Source organism: Sinocyclocheilus grahami, unplaced genomic scaffold (genome assembly GCF_001515645.1).
Source record: "Sinocyclocheilus grahami isolate Dianchi unplaced genomic scaffold, SAMN03320097.WGS_v1.1 scaffold171.1, whole genome shotgun sequence".
Taxonomy (NCBI): domain Eukaryota; kingdom Metazoa; phylum Chordata; class Actinopteri; order Cypriniformes; family Cyprinidae; genus Sinocyclocheilus; species Sinocyclocheilus grahami.
In genome coordinates, this window is record NW_015505350.1 from 1193824 (window position 1) to 1221233 (window position 27410).

The 27410-nt window shown below is 37.0% G+C and overlaps 1 protein-coding gene across 1 annotated transcript; it reads left to right on the forward strand.

Annotated features, from left to right (window-relative positions):
- Window positions 1–3600: 3600 nt before the first annotated feature.
- Window positions 3601–26412, forward strand: LOC107593469 (capZ-interacting protein-like). The gene is made up of 6 exons (XM_016283204.1): window positions 3601–3844; window positions 12643–12726; window positions 13033–13101; window positions 13258–13326; window positions 17850–18044; window positions 24750–26412. The coding sequence occupies exons 1-6, from the start codon at window positions 3839–3841 to the stop codon at window positions 25176–25178; spliced, it is 852 nt and encodes a 283-aa protein (XP_016138690.1). The 5' UTR covers window positions 3601–3838; the 3' UTR covers window positions 25179–26412.
- The last annotated feature ends 998 nt before the right edge of the window (window positions 26413–27410 follow it).

The window sequence follows — 27410 nt, forward strand, 5'->3', positions numbered from 1 at the left end:
AGTTGAAAAGACTAAATTCTCAAATCCAAAGAGATATTCTTTATAAAAGTTAAGTCAACCACGCCTACCTAAAACGGCTCGTTCTAACACGCCCATGTCACATGTCAACATCACAATGTGGGAAGATTTGCATAACGCCGCCCAAATGTGCATGCAAAGAAAGAAGGTGTAACTTTTATTTTCACTGTAGTATTGTTGTTGCCGCCGCCGCCGCCATATCGTGAAGGCGCTGTGTGTTTCGTCGCCAAAGCGAAACTACTTTGTTTGGCCTTCCAAAAGAGGACGATATCTGCTTCGTCATGCCTGGAGCTGATCCGAAAAGGTTTTGAGGTTATTGTGTTACAAATAAATCAAGCATAAAGCTTGAGATATTATTTTAACCTGGTGAAATGTAAATGACACAGCGCACGAAACTATATTAGTTTCTTTTTTTAATCCATCTGAACCATAGAATGGAACTCTCAAAGCCTTGACATCCGGGTATCCGGGAGAAAATGTTCACCATTAATGTGTTGAATAATGTTTAAATAATGTGAGACTCAATTTCCACTGTTAAACAAACTTTTATTTCAAACTAACCGCTGTACCTGAAAATATAAAATAAATCACTTCTATCAGTGGTTCCCAGACTTTTTAGAGTGGAGTACCCCCTGAGGCATTTCTGCTTAGGCCTACCTCCTCTCTTCCACGTAGACTGCACCTTTTCCATTAAAGGACAATATTTGCCCCCTAAATTGACTTTCCAATGCATTTATCTTTATAAGTAGAATTTTAATGTTTAAAATAAATTTTCTTCAATAGATTACTATGCAATGATGATTAAAAAAAAAGTTAAAAGTTTAAATACTAAAACCGCCAATAGGTGGCGGTAAGTCACTGTCTTAATGCGTGAGTCATCGAGTCATTTGTTCATTCAGTAACTAAGCAAGTGGCTGTATATTTCAAACTAACCGCTGTACCTGAAAATATAAAATAAATCACTTCTATCAGTGGTTCCCAGACTTTTTAGAGTGGAGTACCCCCTGAGGCATTTCTGCTTAGGCCTACCTCCTCTCTTCCACGTAGACTGCACCTTTTCCATTAAAGGACAATATTTGCCCCCTAAATTGACTTTCCAATGCATTTATCTTTATAAGTAGAATTTTAATGTTTAAAATAAATTTTCTTCAATAGATTACTATGCAATGATGATTAAAAAAAAAGTTAAAAGTTTAAATACTAAAACCGCCAATAGGTGGCGGTAAGTCACTGTCTTAATGCGTGAGTCATCGAGTCATGTGTTCATTCAGTAACTAAGCAAGTGGCTGTATTTATAAATAAATCATTGAATCAATGACTTTTGCGAACGATTCGTTCACGAAACACCGCAAAACTCAGCATTTTGTTCGCGTACCCCCTCTGTCAATAGAAAGTTTAGCTTTTTTAACTGAAGTATTGTCACGACACACACTCTGAGAGCACAGGAACGAACGCGGAGACGAGGAATAAAGTACATTTCAAAGATTTAATAAACAAAAGCTGGGAATACAGAGACTCGGGATACACTGAGGACACGAAATGAAATTCGACAGCGGACAGGAAACAAGGGGCAAAACACACTTTATATAAACAGAAACTAATGGGACACACCTGGGATCAATAGAACTAAATGGGAATAGGAACAGGAAAAAACTAATATGGGCATAAACATTAACCTGGAGCACATGGGGGAGGAAAACAACAGGAGACATGGAACAAAGTCTCGCACTACTCCCCCCTCCCGGAAGGCACATCCCGTGCCGTACAACATCCAACGGGGGGTGGGGCGGGTGCTCTGGAGGTCCCTCAGGACAGACACGAGACGGCAGGCTTCCAGAGTGATACCCGTTCGGGGTGCCATGGCGGAGCAGGCAGCTCGGGGAGCCGTGGCGGAGTAGGGAACTCAGGAGGCCATGGCGGAACCGACAGTCCAGGAGGCCATGGCAGTGTAGGGAACTCAGGAGGCCATGCCGGATCTGACAGCTCGGGGCGCCATGGCGGATCTGGCAGTTCGGGGCACCATGGCGGATCTGGCAGCTCAGGAGGCCACGGTGGAGCAGGTAGTTCAGGAGGCCATGGCAAAACAGCCTCCGAGGCCGCGGCCCCAGCCCCTGCCCGTACGGCTGGAGCCCTACTACCCCAACCCCCCCACCCCCCCAAAAAATACTTGGGGAAGATTTCGGGCTCCGAGGCCCTCCGTGGGCCATAACCGGGGACTGGAGCCCTCCCTGGGCTTAACTGGGGATCTGGAGCCCTACCTGGGCTCGATGGGGGATCAGGAGCCCTCCCTGGGCTCTACTCGGAAACAGGAGCCCTGGGCTATACTCGGGAACAGGAGTCCTCCGTGGTCTATACTCGGAAACAGGGGCCCTCCCTGGGCTCGACGGAGAATCAGGAGCCCTCTGTGGGCTATACCTCACTGGAACGAGCTCTGGGGTTGGAGCCGACACTGGAGCGAGCTCTGGGGCGGCCGGCGGGCCTATCTTCAGAGCGACCGGCGGGTTTGACTCAGGAGAGGCCGGCGGACTTGGAGGAGCCACGGCCAGTGGGCTCAAATTCGGAGTGGCCGGCAAACTTGACTCTGGAGTGGCCAGCGGGCTTGTGGGAGCCATAGCCGGCAGACTTGACAACGGAGCGGTCGGCGGGCTTAGGTGAGCTGCAGCCGGCGAGCTTGACAATGGCACGGCCGGCACTCTTAACAGCAGGGCGGTTCTCATACTGCGGGGAAAACACAGGAAAAAAAACACGGGAGAAGGAGCGCCGCTTACTGTTTCGGTCTGCTATTCTGTCACGACACACACACTGGGAGCACAGGAACGAACGCAGAGACGAGGAATAAAGTAAATTTCAAAGATTTAATAAACAAATGCTGGGAATATTCGACAGTGGACAGGAAACAAAGGGCAAAACACAGTTTATATAAACAGAAACTAATGGGACACACCTGGGATCAATAGAACTAAATGGGAATAGGAACAGGAAAAACCAAATATGGGCATAAACATTAACCTGGCGCGCATGGGGGAGGAAAACACTACAGGAGACATGGAACAAAGTCTGACAAGTATACTTTTTTTGCAATTATGTCATAGTATTACAGTCAAACTTGAACATGTGTCATGTGTGTTATATGTGCATGTATATGTGTGCATACATGTTTTATAAGGCTTTGTTCTGTGGTATGTTTATTGTCAAACTCCAAAATTTGTTTATTTTTCATTATTAAAATATAAATATCAGTATATATACTGTCTGTGTGTGTGTGTGTGTGTGTGTGTGTGTGTGTTAAATAAAACAGTATTTCAAGCTGTTATGGTCATGTTACCACGTGCCCCTCTCTGTGGGGCATGTTGTCACATTTCACTTTCATACTTTCGGGTAATAAAGAAAAACATGTACACTGTATTAATGAAACAAGACCACATAGGCTACAGTATTTTTACTAGACGTGCATCTTCCTTGTAGGCATAGTAGCCCACTGGTTAAAGAAGGCAGTGCAGTGTACTGGGTTTTGTGACACAGTCAGTCTGTTTGTCATAATTGTTCATGGCTCATAACTGTCCGGCTTTGAGTTTACTGAGAGTAAGGTGATCGTGAACAGACGCAGATGAACACTGTGTTTTGCGCAGCTCACTTGCCTTCTCAACACCACACAGTTTCTCTTCCTTTGTCGTCTGTGTTTTGAAGTGTTCGCAGATCTGGGTGTTGCTGACTAAACAAACGGAAAGTGGAGTAAGGCTGCTGTCAGACTGGAAAACAGAGAGAAATCTCGGTACTCCGCTTGGATACAGAAGATCAACGCGGATAAACGTGTTTGAGGATGGAGGTATGATCTCGTTTTATGTATCTATTACTTTTTGCCTCTGTGCAATAAAAAAAGACATTTGATTTAAAAGCCTATGTGAACCCATGTATATGGGACTCTAATGGACTTGTTAACAGTGTAACTCTAATGGACTTGTCAAAAGTCACTTGTGAGTCGCTTTGGATAAAAGCGTCTGCTAAATGACTAAATGTAAACGTAAATTCCTAGTAGAATAATGTAAAGAGAAAAGAAGAACTTCTTAGAGGCACATCACTGCAGAAAGCAACGCCATGTGAGAAAGCCATAAGGAAAATCCCACATACCATCACACTTAGAAAACTGGGAGTCCCCTCTGCTTGAGCATGTTGAGGAAGAAGGAAAGAGAACACAGTGTAACTGAAGATGTAAGAAGGTAGGCTGGACTTGCCAAATATTTGGGTCACAAATTATGTAATATTGTAGTAAGCCAACAATATTTCAAGTGCTATTGGATGCTGTCACAGTAGTAGTGTACACTGCCACAATGCAGTAATTACAAGAGCTCCCGTCATTTAATTTTAAATATATAGAAGTTAAAATAACAGTTTATCCAAAAATTTAAATTGTGTAAATATTCACCCTCGTGTCATTCCATACCCATATATATTTCTTTCTTTGGTGGAACACAAAGGGAGATGTTTTGAAGAATGTTGATGCTGCTCTTTTAATGAAAGTGTCACCCAGAATACCCTAGCAATCTTAGAAAATAATTACAGTAAGCTACTCGGCAAAGGTACTCGCCAAGATAGGTACTCGACTCAACAGAAAAATACAGCAATCTCAGATATCCTATCCGAACGGGATTCGATTTCTCAGAGAATCTCTGCTTTAGCTGAGAAGTAGCAGTTTTCTGGTTAATGAACTAATAGTCCATTTGCTTTCACATGGTTGTTCAGACTAGTGTTGTAGTCAAGACCACCTAAATCAAGACCAAGTCAAGACCAAGACCAGAGTTTGTTGAGACCAAGACAAGACCAAGACTTTGAAGAGTTGAGACCAAGACAAGACCAAGACCAAGGCAGAGCGAGACCGAGTCAAGACCAAATCAGCACTCAAATTCATCAGAAAGATCCACATTTCCAGCCTGAAAAATGTCTTATTTTTAATCAATAAACACAATTAGAATAAGAAGACACTGTATAGAGCTATTACCAATCAAATAAATTCACTACCAACAAAATTCATCTTTGCACAGTATGTGGCGGCACAGAAGTTGCATTTGAATTGGTACAACTACAAATGCATAAATACTAGGTGTTGGCAAATCACTTAATGAGTGAGTGACAGAATCATTCATTCAAACTATTCTTTCAAAGCAGCTGATATCTCAGTAACGAAATACCACTGTGCGTTTCTTGGAAAAGCACAACAGTTCTGCTATGGATTTGTTTAATTTTGTTGCGAAATAGCAAAAACTTTTTACATTTTAAAACTTTTTAAATTTAAAATTGTGTCTAAAATGTAACTTCTTGTTTGTTGAATGTTTGTATAAAATCAATACAATATTTTGAATAGCGCTTATATTCGTGAAAATGTCTCTCTTGCCCTTGTGATATTGCTTAATTCTATATGTTATAATTTAAAAACAAGATCTCATACAATCAATCATATCTTACATTTTTGGGCATTTACATGAATTCTGGTGCTATTTTTGACAATTCCCCTCTAAATTCTGACCTAGTACAACAGTATCAATATAAATAAAATTAGAAATAAGTTATTGATTGCATTTGAAGCAGGAAGTTTCATCCAATCATGTTATTGAAGTTAACAAATAAATCAGACAATGCACCAGCAATTTAGTGATATCCCCACAGTTGTGGCCTTGACCGGACTTTAAATAAAATTCTGAGATGAGACAAGACCAAATCTTCAAAAAAATGGTCTTGAGACTGGTCTCGAGTGTTACAACACTAGCTCAGACCAAAATTGTGAATAATATGAAAAGTCGGACTGCTGTCTTTAAAGTACAAAGTACTTTATTAAAATCTTTATCATTAAAAAAAGTTCAGTGATATTCACAAATTCTTTAACAAGCCTAAAAGTACAAAACTTAAAAATAGAGTATTGTGCCTTTAGCTTAACAGCATGCTAATATCAAACACTAAAATCAGCTGCAAATCAAATCTTACTGTTATAACTGCTATTTAAAGAGAACTGATCACCTTTGAGGTTCTATGAAAGTTGGACTGCAAGGTGAAAGGTGCAGTCACGCATACTTATTCTGCAAAATTTTGTGGGCCATATCAAGTCAATTATAGGAATCCACACGATCGTTAGTTTTGAGTGAGGGCGAAAAAGTTCCAGACACAGATTTTGCTCATTGTCAAGTTGGTCTTGTGAATTTGTTGCATTACCAGCAGAAATCTGCTTGGTTTGATGGTGACTTTTGTGCAAGCGGTGCTTTATTCATTAAACATTTTTTGAAATGTTGCTAATGTTACCGCACCTAAAGGAAGGAGCCAGATTTGTGGCTAACTAGGTTTTGAAACATAACTCATGCATTTTTAACTGCCTTTTTGTATATGTCCCTGAAAAAAGATCATAACTTTTATTGTAAGAAAAAAATTCATTTTCATATCTGCGAATTTAGTTCATCAACTTTTAGGATTACACACGCATACAGAGTATGCAGTGTTAGTGTTATTAACACTAACCTTAAGCCAATATAAAATCCTTTTTGAAGCTGTAGATATGTAATAAATAAAGAATAAACATCCTGCCCTTATCTTTGCATTTTGCTTTACTGTCAAACACTGGTATTAATTCCTTGTGCACACCTAGTCAATGTCACAAAGTTCCCGCCTGTCAGGCCTCATGATATGGTAGCTGTTTCTCCCATTGCTTTGAATGATATAGACACAGAGCACCTTTGTAAAAACACAAGCTGTGTGCCTGAAAGGCCGGTGAAGGCAGTGGAAAAGTGTGATCTTCCGATGATGTAAAATTCAAACACATCATGTTTTCCTGGAATGGCTGAGATGGAGACATACTCGCCTGTTCTCATATTAATGAGATGTGGAATGATCATATTATTTGAGTCTTAGCTGGCAGGACCATTCAACTAGAGAGAATCAGTCCAAATCTTTTCATTTTTTATTTTTTCCATGTTTTTATTTTAGTTTATGTTCAATAATTAATTTTCCTTTTACCTCATATACAGTATAGTGTATATCCTCATGACCTCAAATAGGTTTGAATCTTGGCTGATCTCTCAGAGGTGAGTGTCCAGAAAGCATGAATTAAAGTAAATTGCATCATGTGCATCATACTGATAGTGTTCACTTCTATGACAAAGACTCTCTTTAAGAGAGGCATCAAAGGTGTACCAAGAGGTCAGCTGTCCAATTTTCTTGTACATGATTAGAGGCGCAACAAAAAGTACTGTGGTGGTACCTTGGTGTGCGATGACAAGTATTATATTTACATGGTAGTCAAAGATTTGTCAAATAATTACAATGGGATGTTTAAAACAGGTTTATCATATCTGGAGAAAAAGGTCCATTAGCATTCACATTTATCTCAATGGAAGTTACTCGGTTATAGGGCAGGGGCTAACGGGAACATGCTAATTAGCTAAACCCTTAGCTAAACAGTGGTAAAAGCACTGTAATGCAAAGACTGGAGTGGTTTACTGCTGTCATGATAATTCTCTGTTTACAGCATAAACTGTAATACATTGTCTGGATTTCACAAAAACATAGGCAATTTTTTTTTTTTCTGTGGTATCCTCTCGCACTAATTTACGCCCTTCCAAAGGGAGGTGATAATCTGAGATATGACGCATGTTGTGTCTGGTGCTCTGGAGCCATAAATTCAGCTGTCTCTGGAACAGTTTTGATGTTGGATCCTCTTGTGACTGTAATTTAGTTGCTAGTTTTGCCAGTCAGAGAACCATCTGCTCAAGACAGCCCTGTGGGAAACTTTGTGGTTTTCCCTGATAAATAAAGGTTTGGTTAGAACCAAAAAGGGATTTACATTCGGATACCTTCATTAAGAACTTTGCTGGTTCTTTAGTAAACCATATATGTACTGGTGCTTTAAATGTGCACTTGTAGTTTACTACAAATCTTAAAGATACAGTTAAAAAACTATACTTGCAGATAAAACAATACTGATTAAATAAAAGGCCACTTAAGTGTACTTAAAGAGAGTACACTATCATGACTATTTTTCTTAACACATTCATATAAGTGCACTTTGTAATAACATTAAATTAGAAGTTTTACTTTAAAATAAATTTTAAGTCATTGTTTTTTTCCCCAAACTTTTGTTGTGCTTTAAAGAAGTACAATTATTTTGACGTATTGACTAACATACTAAAGCACATGTAAAGTATTATAATTTAAACCAGTCAATAGAACATTTAAAGGTAAGATATTTTACTGCATTGCAACTTCATCATTACAAATGTGTAATTATTACAAATATATTTAAATGCATGACATTTTATAGAAATTACATTAAAGTTGTAATGATAATGTGCACATCTCTGTTACAAGGGCAGATATCAGTACACTCTAAAAAATGCTGGGTTGTTTCAACCCAATGTTGGGTCAAATATGGACTAACCCAACTGTTGGGTTACATTTTTAAATGAGCTTTTTAACCCAACACTTGGGTTAGTCCATATTTGACCCAACATTGGGTTGAAACAACCCAGCATTTTTTAGAGTGTGTGCTAATCATTTTATGCAAAAAAATCTCTCTCTCTCATTTTTATTTTTTGACTAAATATAGCTGATTTGAAGAGTTCGTTCACACAAAATGAGCAAATTGGCTTCATTTAATCATGTCATTTTTTGTTGAAATGTATTAAGTTTTTATGGCCATTGTTTTAAAAAGCCTACTCTGTGTAGCTAGAAATCACTTTATTTTCTTTATGAGTTTTGTTACTCACTGTCAGTGTGGAAGCACAACATGAACCTGCTGTTAGGCTGCTGTTGTGAAACAGTCCCGAAAGTGAATATGTTTCCATTAGAAATTCCATTTTGCAGTTATTGTATATACTGCTTCAACAAAATTTGAACCAGTGTTTCTCAAACCACAAACTGCACATGAGCTTTCTCCTCTGACATGGTTTTGCTCAACTATAACTGACCCAGCCCCTCACAGGCCGGTCTGTGGTTTATTTCTCAGGCCACAGCACCCTAAAATAGAGCTTTCTGTACTCCCACTTCCAAAGCAAGCCCATAATTCCCACCCGCCTTACAGATTTATCCAAACAAAGGGTTAAAACGATCTCTGGCTTACTGATGTAGGTAAAATGATGCATTGTGTGTCTTGTTTTGTTTAACAGATTTTACTGTTTTAATTGGAATTGAATGTTTTGAATAAATCGACTTGACTGTAATATTAATGTACAGTCTTTATGCAAAAAAACATCACATTTAAGTAAAATGATCTATCTCCTAAATTCCTTGGAAGAAATACAAAGTCATAAACATATATTAATATGGATGACATATTTCAAAGATCTCCATTGTGATGTTTTTCCCCCCTAGGGATTCCTTCTCAAGTCCTCTTTACCAAAAATACCAATAAGGGTGGGTTTAAAAAACATTAAACAAATTCCTGACCCTATTGTCCTTGTTGTGAAGTTTACCCTTTTTACAGGGGCTTTGTTTTTCGAGGGACAGGAAAGAGTTAACAATCATAGGCGCCAAAATAATGAGTCAAGGGGTGGGTGGTCTCAGGGGAATTCTGCTTATCATGGGTGAAGCAAAGGAACTGCAGGAAATGGAGGGAAGTGGATTGGGGGAAACACGTCTTCTTTCTGTGCTTGTAAGGTATTCAGAAAGTGTGTGATTTTAAGTGAGAGTGTGTGCTTTTGTGGCTGGAGGAAGCAAGGCGAGTGGGGTCACCATGTGTGTGGAAATCTAGTTAAATAAAGTGTGGAAAGTGTGTATATTTGGGAGATTTGGGAAGAATGTTGTTGGAGAGATGTATTTCAGTTTGCAGAGTCTGGCAGAGCCACACAGAGAGAAAAAGTGTAAGATAAGTTCTTGCCAAGAACAAGTGCTTACTCTTGTGTTTGAGGCATTGAAACATACTTTGGGATAATGTTCAGCACAGATTCAGCCATGGCAAATGCTTTTATAGAATGGTAACACTTTCTATGAAGCCCGTATTTATAATACATTATAAGGGTATTCTTAAGGCATTATAATGAATGCATAATGCATTATAAAAGACCTTATAATATGTTGTATCATCTCATGAATATTCATAAGAACAGTTTTAATATATTATAATATTTAATTATTTGTGGTTATAGCTTTTAAGAGTATGATGATTTATAACACAATGAACACGTTGCGTCCACTTTTACAATGGATTATATTTCTCATAGTTATAATGTATTAAAAGTCTTATATCTTGTCATTTTTCTTATGCTACTTTACTTAAAGCGGTCAAAGACCACTTATAAGTAGTAGCAATAATAATAATAATAATAAAAATGTCTCTCAAAAGACATTTTGATCATAAGATCAGATATCAGATCAGGTGAATGTGTAATATGACACATTTGCTTTGAACTATTTTTATTGTAATATCAGTTTGATTATTTTGATGGTACCCTTTAAACAGCTGTTGATAAGTGACTCTGCAACTACATATCAACTAGCGGTCATTAGAGTATTAGTATGTCTGCTACTGTAAATATATGCTAACACTTTATTTTGATGGTCAACCAACAGATAAACTGACAATAAGTGTCTTTGCAAGTATGTCAACTTATTCTACCATACTAGATTCTACCATTCTTGAGCATACTAATACTCTAATGAGAGTTAGTTGGCATGTAGTTTCAAAGTTGCTTATAGTCGATTGATTAAGGGGACCATAAAAATAAAATGTAACCATATAAAACTTCAGTTGGAGTATAAAGGTCACATCAATTAATTAACATTAGCGCCACAGGAAACACTCAAATAACACTCAACATCTAACCACTCACAAGCTGTAGTAAGATACTGTGCAGATCTTAAATAAACAATGTCAAGATATGATACAGTCCATTATTCTGTAAATGAAGTAGATTTAATACGGTGTTCATTGTGTGTTATAAATAATCATACTCTTAAACTTATAACCACAAATATGTAAGTATTATGATGTATTATAACTGTTGTTATGATTATTCATGAGTTGATATAACATATTAGAAGTTTTTTTATAATGCATTATGCATTCATTATAATGCCTTAAGAATACCCTTATAATGTATTATAAATACGGGCTTCATAGAAAGTGCTACCAAATGTTCTTCACTTTTCAGTGAAACACTGATATATTCCTCGTGATGAGAGAGAGATAGATAAACTCCCCCAGGCAGTAAGTGTGATGCTGGTCAGCTGTGTTGCTGATAAACAGCTGCTGTGTCCAGAATGTAAAACTAGTGTGCTGCAAAAGGCTACTACAAAGTATATCTCACAATTGTGACGATGTGTTTCTTATTAACTAATTCGGACAAATCTGACATATCTGACAAATTCAAAAAATGTTCATAACTGGAGCTTTATATCTCTCAGTTACAAAGTAGTATTTTCTCAATCACAAATATTATAATTTTTATATAAATGAAATATCCTAATTGTAAATTTATATCTGACAATTATATTTTTTGTTCTCACAGTTGAGACTTTTAATAACAAATTTATATATCACAAATTCAGCTTTTTTTCTCTAACTGCAACTTTATATCTTTTGTTCACAAATTTATATAACCTGCTTTTTACTTTTTTCTCATAATTGTTATTTTAGATCTCACAATTGCAACTTCTTTCTTATAATTACGGTTTTATATCGCACCATTGTGACTGTAACTTTCAAAAACATGAATAGCTCTCAAATTCAACTTTTTTCTCATAAATGCAGTTATATCTCTCATTCACAAATTAATATATTGCGACTTTATATCTCACAATTGCAACTTTATATTTCACAGTTGATCATTTATTTCTAATTTCGACAAAATTTCTCACATTTAGATCCTTATATCTTATAATGCAAATTTATTTTATGAATTCTTACGTTAAACTTTATAAAAAATTTTTTTTTTTTACTTTGAGGTGGAAACAAGCTTCAATACCAGAGAGCAGTGTAGCTGATGAATGATATAAAGCTGATAAATAAATGATATAGGCCAATAAAATTCAATTTATGTAAAATGTACACATATTTTTGCCTTAATTATATCGGACATTTGAGAACTCAAAGGAAGGTAGAGGGTAAGAGAGAGGGAGAGTGGAAATGGAAATTTGAATCAAATCCTGGATTCAAACTCTGGTCTCTGGTTGTTTTGTGAAAAACAAAAATCTTGCCAGTCTGATTAAAGCATGAAAATATCAGAGGACGTAATAGAAATCACAGCTAATTGTACATTCAGATACCCACAGTATGTATACTGCAAAAATAGAGTGGTAATGTGCTCTTCCAAGTATAGCCAGTCTCTCCTTCATTTTCCAGTTAGTTTAGTTAATAAAACATGTCTAGTAAAAACAAGCACATGCTGAATTTTGATCCCATTATTGCATCATGCTTGTCTTATGTAATGGGCCCGAAAAAGACGCCCATGTGTAAAATGAGCAGTAGGGTGTGTACTTTAATTCTCCCGCAAGCTTCCTCGCTCGTGTTTGGTGGTCTGAGCTTTACTACAGGCCCTGTGCGATTCTGTGTCAATAAAGTGAGATCAGGATACTGTGGTCCATCAGCAAAGAATATCCAGCAGTAACACCTTCGAGTGAAACAAACAGTTTCTGCTTTTCTGCTTGCAGGAGGAAGCGCCAGTCAAGCCATCAGTAGCTCAGCTGGCTGGAAAACTCAAAGGTTATGCACTGCCAATGCCAGGAAACATGGAGGTAGTGGAACATCTGACATCTTTCTGTTTGTCTCTTGGTTGTTCCTATTTAAAATTATGTTTGCTTTTATTCATATATCGATTACATTAAACGGTACAAAAATCCTTGAGGAATGGTTCTAAAGCAATGTGTGTCAATGTTGGTCTGCAAATTATCTGAGGAGTTACTTTTAACAAAAGTGGTGATTCCAGCTAGAGTCAGTCACAAAGTCTACTGATAATCTTGTTAGTGAATAATGAACATTTTCTATTTTCAGACCCACTTGTGATCATGTATTGTAGCTTACAGTACGGTTCTGAATTGCAGGTGATATCTATGAGAAGACCCCCATGTTCTCTGGTGATAAACAACCAAAAGGAGGAAGAACATGAAGAGGTGAGCATGTAACCATTGACACATTAGTTACTAATTGAGTTATAGATATCAATAGGTGATTAATGTTAAAACACCTTGTGATATCTTAATTCCAGGAATCCATGTAAAATGGACTTATCTCAAATGTCTTTGAAGTAACTTATTTTTCTGTTGCAGAAGTCGTCTGTCTGTCCTCATCCTCCAAAGATGAAGATAAAGAGTTCACCCCTCATTGAAAAACTACAGGTGAGATTTCCTTGATTATCCGCTTCACACAACATCTTAGTTTCAGCCAGCTATTTGCACAAGTTTTCACCATATGAACGATGCATTTGAAAGATGCTGACCTTGCTGGCTTGTTAGATTGCTTATCAATTTCACATATCATTTCCGAAGTGAACGTTTATTCAGGAAATCTGTTGCCTCGTCAAACTATTTGCTGAAATATGTAATTAAGAAGTAACTTGCATGTAAATTTCACATTGCCAAACATGAAGAAGACAACGATGAGTCCAAACATACTTTAATTAAGCCACAAAGAGATAAGAGTTCACAAGTAACATACAATACCGGATGAAGGAAACAAACAAAGGGAGCTAATGAGTTAATTACAGTTTTTTCCAACTGTTTATATTTTCAAAACTTTGCCTCTTTTTAAAACTTTACACACAAATCCAAGAATTGCACACACAAAATGCCTCACATCTCTTGCAAAATGAAGCACTGCGTACAAAATATCACAAATACAACTCAAAAGCAAACATTTGTTGCAAACATCTTGTATTTTTTTATATTTCATATACACATTTATTCAAAACCTAAAGCTCATATAAAGTAATCGTCAGAGATATGTTGAACAATTCATGGTAAACGCGAAAGCAAGATTGAAACCAAACTTTTTTTACTGTAAGCATTTGTGGTAGTGAATACAGTATTACACAGTACGAAAGAAAATAAATACATCAATGCGTAGTTGTGTAGATGTGTACTTGCCTATTCTAAAGCCGTGATTGGTTGGTGTTAAGTAAAGCAATGAGTGTTTGCACATGTGGAGGGGTTAGTGTAAGGCACTGATGAATTAGTGTGGCAATTTGATTGGTTGCGTTTGAAACAGGAAATTAAGATACTTCCTGTTAGATTTTTGCATGTTACATAGAGAATTGTGCATTGTGTTTTGCAAAAAGTGTTTTATGGAATTGAAAACTGAGTCAAAGGCCAGCAATTAGTGTATGGTTTTGCAGATTTGGTGTATGATTCTGGTGTTTAAGTATCAGGTTTCAGAAATTGTGTGACGAGTAAAGGTTTTGTGTGTAAGCAGTTGGGAAAAAACAAACTGTAATGAGCGTCAGGTGAACTGAATGAGACTGAAAACTAGGTCAAACCGCTGGGCAAAAAGAACCAGCAACATAATGAAACTGAAAACAGAGCATACATGCTGCAGTACGCCCCTTCCTGAAAAGGCACATCCTCGAGCCGATGGAGATGGAAACCCAGTCGGAGCAGAGGAGACGGAGACCCCGGGTGACACTGGAGGCTTGGAGTGCTAAGGCGGAGCCACAGGCTCACGGGACGGAGGTGGAGACGAGAACTCGCCAGAGGGAATGCGGACCAAGGTGGAGTGGGTGGGAAGGAGAAGCCTGGCTGAACCAGAGGGATGGAGGGACGAGGCATAGCCAGAGGACTGGAAAACCATGGTGGAAGCAGGTCGAAGGCTGACTAAGGCACTTTGGAGATGCAGAGGGTTTGAAGGAAACCAGCAGAGGTAGAGCCGAATACTTGGCTGGCTTTGGAAGAGGAGGCAGGAGAGTGGGATTTCTGGAGACCCTGGAGAATCACTGAAGACAACAGCAACCTTAGCAGCCGGGATGAAGGAACTTGAATCACTGGCATAGACTGTGGGATCACTGGAGTCAGGAACAGCCAGTTCGGTTGTGAGAGTATAGCACTCCCCCTCCTCAATTTTTTTGGGAAAATTACAGGCGTGTGTTGTCCAAACACACGAGTGCCAGAGCAATTGGGACTGGAGCAAACTCTGGAGCGAACAGTGGACTGTGCTTAGGGGCACAGTTTTAATGTAGCATCAAGTAAATCTGAGAGCTGGGCCAACTTACTGAATTTGACTGAATATTCAATCAAAGAAAGAATTTCTTTTGCAAAGGGGGGATGAAGGCTGATGTTACATCCATTGTTCTTATGGGTCCAGTATTCTGTCACGTTGCTAGGTTGCTTAAGCACAAACACGATGACGAAGCGAAATATGAATCCAAACAGGCTTACATTAGTCAACAAAGAAGCGATACGAGTTCACAACCAAGGCATAGTAACAAACAATACAGGACCATAGAAACTGAAGGCATTTAAACATGAGCAAACAAAGGGAGCTAATGAGTTAATTAATGAGCAACAGGTGAACTGAATGAGACTGAATCAACACACAGGGTAACTAGGGCCCTGTCCACACGAATGCGGTTAATTTTAAAACCGCAGCTTTTTCTACGCAGTTAGGCCGCTCGGCCACACGCAAACACAGCACCAGGTCACTGAAACCGAACATTTTTGAAAACGCCTGCCAGGGTGAAGATTTTCAAAAACTCCGGTTGCAGTGTTTTCGTGTAGACCGCGAAACCTTTCGAGTTTTTGGCTTGTGAGCCTGCGCTGTTATCTCCACCTACTGGAAACTTTTTCAGGCTTCTGATTGGCCAACATGGCTTTACGGTTGAGATTATATCGCCACCTGTTGGTTTGGCATGCTCTTTACAGTGCTTCATAGCATGCGTTTGCGTTTTCAAAAACGGAAGAAGGAAAAACTCTGTTTATAAAAATATTGTGTACGTGTGGACATGGCCTTAGTCAAATGATGGGTAAAACAGAACCAACAACAATGAATCAGAGCCATGTTACAGTAACATGCAGCGAATTGTTTGAGTTTTCAATATATTTTAAATGCATATGCTTCATGCAGCATTAATAGGAATCTCCTCTTTTTTTTTTTGTAAAGGCCAACTTATTGTCTCTTTTGAACATCAAAATATTAGTCAGATTATAGAATTTTGCAAGTATACCTGTTGTACCTGATGCTACTTTTATAAAACTCTCCTGTCACCTAGTGTTAAAAATGTGCTATTGCAAGGGCATATCAAAAACAAGACCCAATGTCTTAAAAGGTTAGTTCACCCAAAAATGAAAATTCCGTCATTAATTACTCACCCTCATGCCGTTCCAAACCCGTAAGACCTTCGTTAAACATAATTTAAGATATTTTTTGATGAAATCTGAGGGCTCTCTGACCCTCTTATAGATAGTAAGGTAACTACCACGTTCAAGGTCCAGAAAAGTACCAAGATGATCGACAAAGTAGTCCGTGGGACACACGCTCTACTGTCATGGTACTGTCGTGAACGCACGTCCAAAGTGATGCAGTAGAGACAAAAATGTGGAACAAAGTAGTTAATTTTGTTTTCATTGCGTAAAAAAGTATTCTCGTAGCTTCGTAACTTTACAGTTGAACCACTGATGTCACACGGACTACTTTGTCGATCATCTTGGTACTTTTCTGGACCTTGAACGTGGTAGTTACCTTGCTGTCTATGGGAGGGTCAGGGAGCCCTCATATCATTCATCAAAAATATCTTAAATTGTGTTCCGAAGATGAACGAAGGTCTTATGGGTTTCGAACAACACGAGGGTGAGTAATTAATGACAGAATTTTCATTTTTGGGTGAACTAACACTTTAAGATGTTCAGAATGGCATGTTACGATAATACTCTTAGTATTTATGCAGTAGTGTATATAGAATGCATACTATACATACAGTAAGTAGTAAATGCAGTTCATCTATTTAAACCAATGAATTCAATATAATAATATCCACCAAGATTTTTTATCATCTTCTTTTAGTCATTATTTTATCAAACTGACAAAATGTGAAACTGGACACTTTTACTTAAAACTAGGCAGTATACAGTGTTAACATGCAGTTTGCAGTAAACAATATTCATCTGCAAACAAAGCAATGTTTTTTTAACAACTTTTCTGCCACCTAGAGTTTAAATAGTACTACTGCATGGTCAATATCTGCAACTAAACCCCACACAGCATCTCTCATGAGAGGTGCCTAGTTAGTTTGAACTGTCATTGGTCCGTGGGATACGTCTGCTTATAAAAGGGACAGGTCTGCACTGTCTCCTCCAAATGGTTCAGGCAAGGACTCTAATGAGATAACGGCTTAGCCACAGTAGCTGAGTGCTGAGCTGTACTAGACTCGACTTAGCAGGTATCAGGCAGTCATGGGACAAAAGGGTTGCCGTTTCTCTCTCTTCTTATTCTCTCCTGTACAGGTAGGAGATATTAATTTCGGAATAACATCTTTCATTTTTACAGTGCAAGAGGAACTTCATAAATTTTTAGTGGTCCAGGGTCACATTTAGTTTAAGTTATTTTAGAATGACTTAAACTAAATAAACCTTAGAAACTAGCTGAAAGTTTTTTTTTTAGTTAGCCAGGGCATTGAGCACAACAGTTATATATCTTGAACAACGCACAGCCACTGGTGTGCCACTAAATACATATTTAATAATGAGTAAAATAATTGTTCATTTAACTCCCACAATTTTATGTACATCTCATCATCAGTAAGCTGCATTATGGTAATGTGCATTATATCGTCCACTTTGTTCTCTAAATATCGGCATTTTAGAAACTATTTCATTTGACCACTAGTTTTGTCTCTATTCAAGAACATAACAGATTCTTTCCTTCTCTCTTTAAGGCCAATCTTGCCCTCTCTCCAACTGTCCTGCTCTCCCCACCCAAAAGTCCAGAGTTCAAACAGCCGACCACTGCCTCCAGTCCCATCAGCCCCTGCAGCTCCACCCTGCTGCCCACTCAGCTGTCCTGTGAAGATGAGGCGCCGGTTAGCTTCGAGCAGCCGGTCGAGGGTACTCCACTGCCCAGCATCAACAAGGTCAGTTAGTTTGCCAATATCAATAGCAATACAAAGGATCTCACTTTCCAAAGTACATTTAAAGTATGCGTTACTCTTGTTTGGGAACTTACTGTAATGTCAATGAGACACAAGCCTGTCCCTTAGAATGAAGATTTGATTCAGATAGAGAAGTGATATTCATTTACATTTTAATTTTGTTTTCATTGCGTAAAAAAGTATTCTCGTAGCTTCGTAACTTTACAGTTGAACCACTGATGTCACACGGACTACTTTGTCGATCATCTTGGTACTTTTCTGGACCTTGAACGTGGTAGTTACCTTGCTGTCTATGGGAGGGTCAGGGAGCCCTCATATCATTCATCAAAAATATCTTAAATTGTGTTCCGAAGATGAACGAAGGTCTTATGGGTTTCGAACAACACGAGGGTGAGTAATTAATGACAGAATTTTCATTTTTGGGTGAACTAACACTTTAAGATGTTCAGAATGGCATGTTACGATAATACTCTTAGTATTTATGCAGTAGTGTATATAGAATGCATACTATACATACAGTAAGTAGTAAATGCAGTTCATCTATTTAAACCAATGAATTCAATATAATAATATCCACCAAGATTTTTTATCATCTTCTTTTAGTCATTATTTTATCAAACTGACAAAATGTGAAACTGGACACTTTTACTTAAAACTAGGCAGTATACAGTGTTAACATGCAGTTTGCAGTAAACAATATTCATCTGCAAACAAAGCAATGTTTTTTTAACAACTTTTCTGCCACCTAGAGTTTAAATAGTACTACTGCATGGTCAATATCTGCAACTAAACCCCACACAGCATCTCTCATGAGAGGTGCCTAGTTAGTTTGAACTGTCATTGGTCCGTGGGATACGTCTGCTTATAAAAGGGACAGGTCTGCACTGTCTCCTCCAAATGGTTCAGGCAAGGACTCTAATGAGATAACGGCTTAGCCACAGTAGCTGAGTGCTGAGCTGTACTAGACTCGACTTAGCAGGTATCAGGCAGTCATGGGACAAAAGGGTTGCCGTTTCTCTCTCTTCTTATTCTCTCCTGTACAGGTAGGAGATATTAATTTCGGAATAACATCTTTCATTTTTACAGTGCAAGAGGAACTTCATAAATTTTTAGTTGTTTTAACTTGCTGTTTCTTAAAGGTCTATATATCTGTTTCATTTCTGTCATACTGATAATAACATCTGCTCATAAGATTTAGATGATTTGTTGCCTTTTTAGTTTGTTGAGATTCATTTTAGCCAGAACCAGTGGAATATAAACTAAGCCTGATCTATGTCCAACAGCCTATGCCAGAGGTTAACCATGGGTAACACACAGGTAGTCAAGGTAAAGATAATTTTAAGCACATAGATATTACTATGAATGGTCTGACGAACATGTCTTTTAATTGCCATTTAAAAGCAATTAGTATAATTTTTTTTACATTTTTTTTATTTATTCTGACAGCGTTCTAAAAACACGAATAACTTATAATTTGTTGTTTTTATTTATTTTTTAATTTTAACTGCTTAATGTATTTTTATTCATTAAAATATTTTAACATGTTAAGTATATTGCATTTTCTATTTTTACTAAAATATTAGCTTGCCATTATAAGCTTGATTAAATTTAATACATTTTCATGGTCTTTTTAAAATTGTATTCACTTTTTAAAATAATATTTACATATATAACATTACATTTTATATTTCCATATTAAAATATTATGTTTCTTTTGACAATTTTGTCAAATAAGTTTGATTTATTATTTATTTTTATTTTATTAATTGTCTTTTTGCCTTTAGTAAATAGGAAAGTGGTGATTTTGACAGGAAAGAGGTGGGAGAGAGAGGGAGAACAGGTTAAAGACATGACCCAGGCCAAACTCAAACCTGAGTACCCTAGTCCCAGTTTTATTTTATTATCATTGATATACTATTATAGTTTTTGTTATTCTAAATTAAATTTTAGTTTTTATGTTTTTACTTTAGTCTTAGTAATTTTGCCATTTTTGTTAGTTTGTCATTTTTATTAATTAGTATTTATTTATTTTTTTTTAATTAATTTTTGTTTATTTGTGACCCTGGACCACAAAACCAGTCGTAAGGGTTAATTTTTCGAAATTGAGATTTATACATAATCTGAAAGCCGAATAAATAAGCTCTCTATTGATGTATGGTTTGTTAGGATAGACAATATTTGGCAGAGATACAACTATTTGAAAATCTGGAATCTGAGGGTGCAAAAAAAAATCTAAATATTGAGAAAATCGCCTTTAAATTTGTCCAAATGAAGTTCTAAGCAATGCATATTACTAATCAAAAATTAAGTTTTGATATATTTACAGTAGGACACTTACTAAATATTTTCATGGAACATAATCTTTACGTAATATCCTAATCATTTTTGGCATAAAAGAAAAATCAATAATTTTGACCCGTACAATGTATTTTTGGCTATTGCTACAAATATACCCCAGCGACTTAAGACTGCTTTGGTGGTCCAGGGTCACATTTAGTTTAAGTTATTTTAGAATGACTTAAACTAAATAAACCTTAGAAACTAGCTGAAAGTTTTTTTTTTAGTTAGCCAGGGCATTGAGCACAACAGTTATATATCTTGAACAACGCACAGCCACTGGTGTGCCACTAAATACATATTTAATAATGAGTAAAATAATTGTTCATTTAACTCCCACAATTTTATGTACATCTCATCATCAGTAAGCTGCATTATGGTAATGTGCATTATATCGTCCACTTTGTTCTCTAAATATCGGCATTTTAGAAACTATTTCATTTGACCACTAGTTTTGTCTCTATTCAAGAACATAACAGATTCTTTCCTTCTCTCTTTAAGGCCAATCTTGCCCTCTCTCCAACTGTCCTGCTCTCCCCACCCAAAAGTCCAGAGTTCAAACAGCCGACCACTGCCTCCAGTCCCATCAGCCCCTGCAGCTCCACCCTGCTGCCCACTCAGCTGTCCTGTGAAGATGAGGCGCCGGTTAGCTTCGAGCAGCCAGTCGAGGGTACTCCACTGCCCAGCATCAACAAGGTCAGTTAGTTTGCCAATATCAATAGCAATACAAAGGATCTCACTTTCCAAAGTACATTTAAAGTATGCGTTACTCTTGTTTGGGAACTTACTGTAATGTCAATGAGACACAAGCCTGTCCCTTAGAATGAAGATTTGATTCAGATAGAGAAGTGATATTCATTTACATTTTGTACAAAATATTTACACTTTAAATAACTGGGCTGACACAAAATCCTATACTTCAGAAGAGTGGAAATGTCTGGGACATGATAACGGTAAAAAAAAAAAAAATTTAGATGGTAGAACAATTGCTTTTTTCAAAACTTACTTTTTCAAGAGATTGCAAATATTGTTTGTGAGAATGCAAATTTTGTGAGAGAAAATGCAAGATTTCTCTAGGTAATGCAATAATTTAGCAAAAGAAATATGATTTTTCTCCCCATTTCATAATTGTTTTTATCACTATGTCTCCTTGGGGACTTTTTGAATGTATATAAAAATATAAATATAAAATATGCATTGAAAATTGCTTAAAACATTACTTTGTGGAAAAATACCAACAGTTTTGCATTTTTTTTAGGGATACTTGGAATTTACTTAATCAAGTATATACTGTAACAGGTTTGCATCAGTTAATAATTATTGGAAATGCAATGCCGTAATCACATATTTTGGACTATGAGTGATAATTTTAAGTTCAGTTGATCATTGAAAACCTGTATTTGTTGTAGACCAATGTGAATAGCAAAACATGATCTCGAAGTTCAGCAGTAACCTTTTACAGGCTTGCTGTTTCTCAGAGAATCTCTGATGTGTGCAGAATGATATCAGCATCAAGGTGCACGTCTCTTTGCGTGCAGCCAGTATTGTTGGCTTAAGCTCTGTGTAAGCCTATAGAGACTGTCCATGCACTGCCTGAGGACAGAACAACAGGGTTTGCAAACTCTAATCCAATCAGGCCACTTCTGCATCACACCCTCTGCACCTCTTCAAAGAGCATTCACAAGAGAATGCAGCCATAACTCATGATTGTTTATATTTTGCACTTAGCTGCTGAACTATGTACTTTAAATCTGGAATGCAAATATAATCTACTACTGTACATTAGACAAATTATGTTGAATGTATATGCCACAATGCATTTGTCTCCACTCAACCTTCCAGAATGAATTGGTAGTAATACCAGCTGTAAATGTAAAATTTTCTCTTACATAAAACATTTTGAAATATATGTTATTGCATATTGCATCTAGTAAATAGGCAGTATGTAGTGCAGGGTTGACTACACTATATTGCTGCTGTTTAGAATTAAAATGTATGCTGCGAGATTTGCAAATAAATCACTCTTTTGATACAGTCTGATGAATGGATTCACACAAGGGCCTGAGTCTGTTTGTAATTCAGTTTGATTCATTTGGAAAGTTCACTCACTAACTGAATCATTTTTTTAGTGATTTCTCACACTGAAATAATAACAGGATGTTGTATAAGACAGGAAACAAAATAATGAGATGTTTAGATGAGATGTTTAATTCACTGTAGAAACCAAACTAGTATTTGATCATTTATCAGCAAAGAAGCAACTTGATTCTGTACTACTAAGACAATTTATCTAAATATACACCACCAGTCAAAAGTTTTTGGACAGTAAGCTTTTTAAAGTTTTTTAATGTATTCTCTTCTGCTCACCAAGCTTGCATTTATTTGATCCAAAATACAGCAAAAGCAGTAATATTGTGAAATGTTAATGTAAATGTTAACTTTTTATGTTAATGTATTTTAAAATGTCATTTATTCATGTGATCAAAGCTACATTTTCAGCATCATTACTCCAGTCTTCAGTGTTCCTTCAGAAATCATTCTAACATGCTGATTTGCTGTTCAAGAAATTATTATTATTATTATTATTATCAATATTTAAAACATTTTTTTGGGGGGGGGGGGGCTATATTAATTAATACTTTTATTCAGCAAGGATGCTTTAAATTGATCAAAAGGGATGATGAAGACATTTATAATGTTACATTTCTATTTCAGATAAACGCTGTTCTTCTGAACTTTCTATCATCAAAGAAACCTGAAAAAAATATACTCAGCTGTTTTCAACATAATAATAATAATAATACATGTTTTTGGAGCAGCAAATCAGAATATTAGAATGATTTCTGAAGGATCATGTGACACTGAAGACTGGAGGAATGATGCTAAAAATTCAGCTTTGAAATCACAGGAATAAATTACATTTGAACATATTAAAATAGAAAAGAGTTTTTTTAATTTTATTGTTTTTGCTGTACTTTGGATCAAATAAATGCAGGCTTGGTGAGCAGAAGAGACTTCTTTAAAAAACATAAAAAAAATCTTACTGTTCAAAAACTTTTGACTGGTAGTGCATTCATAACCACATTCAAAAATATCAACATATTGGACAGTTTTAAAAATTTTTTTTATGAAAGGCTAGAAATGACCCTATACTGCTCTAGGCAGTACTCTAATATTGCATTCTGTAAATAGCTGTGGGTTGTCAATGGTTATTTTGAGTCCAGGTTTAACGTAAAACTACTAAATCCTCTTTTTTTTTGTTGTGTGTAAAATCTAGCATAATCCAATACTGCCATCATGAGCAACAGCTATGTTTGCAAAACCTAATCTTTCCACCTAAACATAATTTTAGGGCAGGGGTGCCCAAACTCGGTCCTGGAGGGCCGGTGTCCTGCAGAGTTTAGCTCCAACTTGCCTCAACACACCTGCCTTTAAGTTTCTAGTATGCCTAGTAAGAGCTTGATTAGCTAGTTCAGGTGTGTTTAATTGGGGTTGGAGCTAAACTCTGCAGGACACCGGCCCTCCAGGACTGAGTTTGGACACCCCTGTTTTAGGGCATCATATGTGCGCTCCCAACATGCTGGCTATATTAAAAAACTAGGCAGAAACCATCACAGGAAGGAAGTACCACTGCAGGAACCAGTCCTAGATTGAACTGCGACAAGCTCAGGTTGACTAGTCAAGAAGAATGTTGTTAATAAATGTGCTTTTATTTCACTTAGTACTGTAGCGGATTAGCTCATGGGGAAATATGAATAATAAAACGCCAAATCAGATGGTAAGGAAGGGTCCATAGACCCTCGTAATTGGCCATTTGGTTAGGTGATGGGGAGTTCGATATTATTTGTTAAATATAACAAAAAGTTGTGTGTCTGATTGGTCCAAATGCTACAGTACTAAAAAAGTATCAATAAAAATAGTTCTGTATAATTAAAACGCCAAATTACCATATTGAGAGAAACAGCATCACCACCTTAATTTCAGATTAATTTCAGCAAACAAAGCCAAATCCTAGATATTTTAGGCAATATAGAAATCCTGGCCAGGATGCATCCTGGGAAAATGGCACGTATGGTCACCCTATGTATCATGCTAATGCCAAACTCTGCTGGAATCAGGTGTGAGTTGTGGGGTAAACATGACTAAGGCTATTTGTCTGGCACGTGGAGTTACATTTAATGTAGAGTGTTTCATTTATGAGGTTCTGACCAGTTAGCATGTTGTTTATGTAGCATTTCAAGTTTTGAAACAAAGTAAATATGTCAGTTGTAGTCTATAGTTTATTAATGTATGAATTCAACTTGTACAAACAAGCTTCAGCAAGTCTGATTTTGTGCATTCACTTCACAGAGTCGAGCTAGGCTGTCATTTAAGCGACGGCTGCCCACACGACAACACAGGAAGTCAGCATGTGAGGAGGTAAAATGGAACGAAGGAAATGAATCTCAGTGTGAACCAGATAGTCAACAGCAGAATGGAGATGAAGGGGAATTGATTGGTGAGCCTTCGCAGGAGGATACAGAAGATAAAATGGACTCTGCTCAACCCACCAATGGCCCACAACAGGAAAAAGACAGGACAGAGCACAGAGATGTACCCCAAGAAAATGAGGGGACCCAAGTAACCCATATAGGAAATAAGGATGAAGTAACTAAAAGAGGATATGAACCTTCTGACTGTAAACAGGACCAAAAAGAAAAGAAGGAAGGGACAGAAGAGGACAGGACAGAAGTGAAAGAGGACAAGGAAGTGCTGGATGCAGAGAACAACCCAGAATAGAAGTAACGGGGTAATGGTCATCAATTTATTATTTTTTTTGCCAATAAGCATTGATTTAGCAACCTAGAATTGTGAGAAGATTATTGCAGACAACAGTTGAATTACTGCCGTTTCTAACAAAAATTCAAGTGAACTCATTGAGAACAGACTCCAGTATAGATGAAGAGGGACAATGTCTGAATGCCAGAATTGAACCTCTTTGAGGTCTGTGGATTTATGGACTTAATATTGCTAAAGCAAATATTACACAAAGGGTTATATGTTATCAACACACTCTCATTTGTAACTCTTTTATGTTTTGGAGAATTGGTGGTGAATTTGTACAATCTAATTTGTATGTTTTTATACAATCTCCTTGCACCCCACTGCTGGTTAGGTTTAGTGGTGGATGAAACCTAACCTTTTTTTTATTTTTGTACAAATCAAATTGTACAAATTTACCAACTGCAAAAAAAAAAACATTTACGTTTTATCAAGAGATCAGGTGGGATCTTATAGCTAAAATGAAGCTATTATATCAAACCCTGAGTTTCTATTCAAACTCTGTAGGGTATGTCTGAGTAATTCATATGCCTCTATCTTGCTTGCTTTTGCTTTTGCTTTTAAATGAACTTATGTTGGATTCTTATTTGCTGTTCAGAGAATGAGAACGCTTTCACCTTTGGAGAGCATTCTCTATTTTAAAAGTTCCAACCTTCCCCCGATCTGAATATTTATGTGATTCAATTTACAAAATGACAAATACCACTGAAATAGGTGTATTTTTATTGACTGTCAGTTAATTACAAAATATCTGACATGCCTCTGTGACAGTCCCAGGCTCTGTAAACCGCAAATAGTTGGCTAGAAATGGTTCATAAACACTTCAGAAATGCTTTATCTGTCAGTCATTTTGAGTGTTTAAGTTAGCTGACATTGAGTTTGCCGAGAGGCTTGTGGAGAGGTTGTTTGGTTAAAGTTGCAAAATCATGAGTCACTAACTGCACTTTCTCTGATGGTTAATGAATGCATGCACAGTTTTTTAACATCTTGCAGAAAAATGATAAATGACAAGATAAATAATACAAAGAACTAGAGTCAGATATTGCGAAAGCCAAATTCACCAGCAGTCTCCACTGCTGCTATGCAAAGATACTTTAAAATGCCTGGAATGTATCACTGTGACTGCAAAGCTACTGTACTGCATCAATGACCTTTTACTTCCCATATAAGACTGAATAAAGAGCTTTATTTACACTTACCAGATGCTTTCTTTTATTATGTAGCTACAGTAACTAAGGGTTAAGCATTTTTAATGGTTAATCTTGAACAATGATATCTGATCTTTTCTCATTGCTTTATTTGATCAACATTAAAGGGATAGATAAGTCGAAAATGAAAATCATAATTTACTCAACCGACTGACTTTTCCTCTGTGGAACTCAGAACGAGTTATTCTGCAGAATGCTAAAGCTGCTGACAATGAAAGTGAAAATATGCAAACCCCTTATTATGAATCAAGTTTCCATTAAAATATGACATAGTCTATCAAAATGTCAATTATGATTGATCACGTGATCATGTAAAAACACAATGACTAACCCCACCCCTTAACACAACCGTCACAGTGACATGAGCAAACCAGGTAACAGTCGGAAATCCCCTCCTGTCTGGCCTCGCCCACTGATCCGGAAACTCCCATTGCTGTTCTGCAGAGACCAGAGGCCATGTGCATAAACTGCTTAGACTAGTCTTAAAAGTCTAGTCATCTAGTTTGTTTCTGCAAGACTGGTCATCATTTTTTATAATCAGTCACACAAAAAAGTAGATTGGTCTAGATTGGCTGATTACCACTTGATTAACTGCTAGTTAGTCAAACTAGCTTTTAAGACACAGTCTTAACATGTTGATTATGTTAATGCAACTGGCCCCAGTACTTATAAGACTTCAGCACGACGTGTTGCCATGCTGTAACCTGTTTGAATTAGTTCGAATAAAGTTTGGCAGCTATGGAAGAGACAGAGTTATTATTGACTCTCAATTAATTTGTACTTAAATATCAGTCTGTTTCTTTCTTTCTTTTTTTTCTTCTTCTTAACACATATGGAGCTTGACAGCCTCAGTATTTAAATCTGAAAATTAAGGCTGATTACCACTTGATTAACTGCTAGTTAGTCAAACTAGCTTTTAAGACACAGTCTTAACATGTTGATTATGTTAATGCAACTGGCCCCAGTACTTATAAGACTTCAG

Bases quoted from the DNA above. Each gene is read 5' to 3' on its own strand.
- LOC107593469 (XM_016283204.1), top strand. The intron at 12,727-13,032 runs GTAGTGGAACAT...TCTGAATTGCAG, and splicing joins CAATGCCAGGAAACATGGAG to GTGATATCTATGAGAAGACC. The intron at 13,102-13,257 runs GTGAGCATGTAA...TTTCTGTTGCAG, and splicing joins AGGAGGAAGAACATGAAGAG to AAGTCGTCTGTCTGTCCTCA.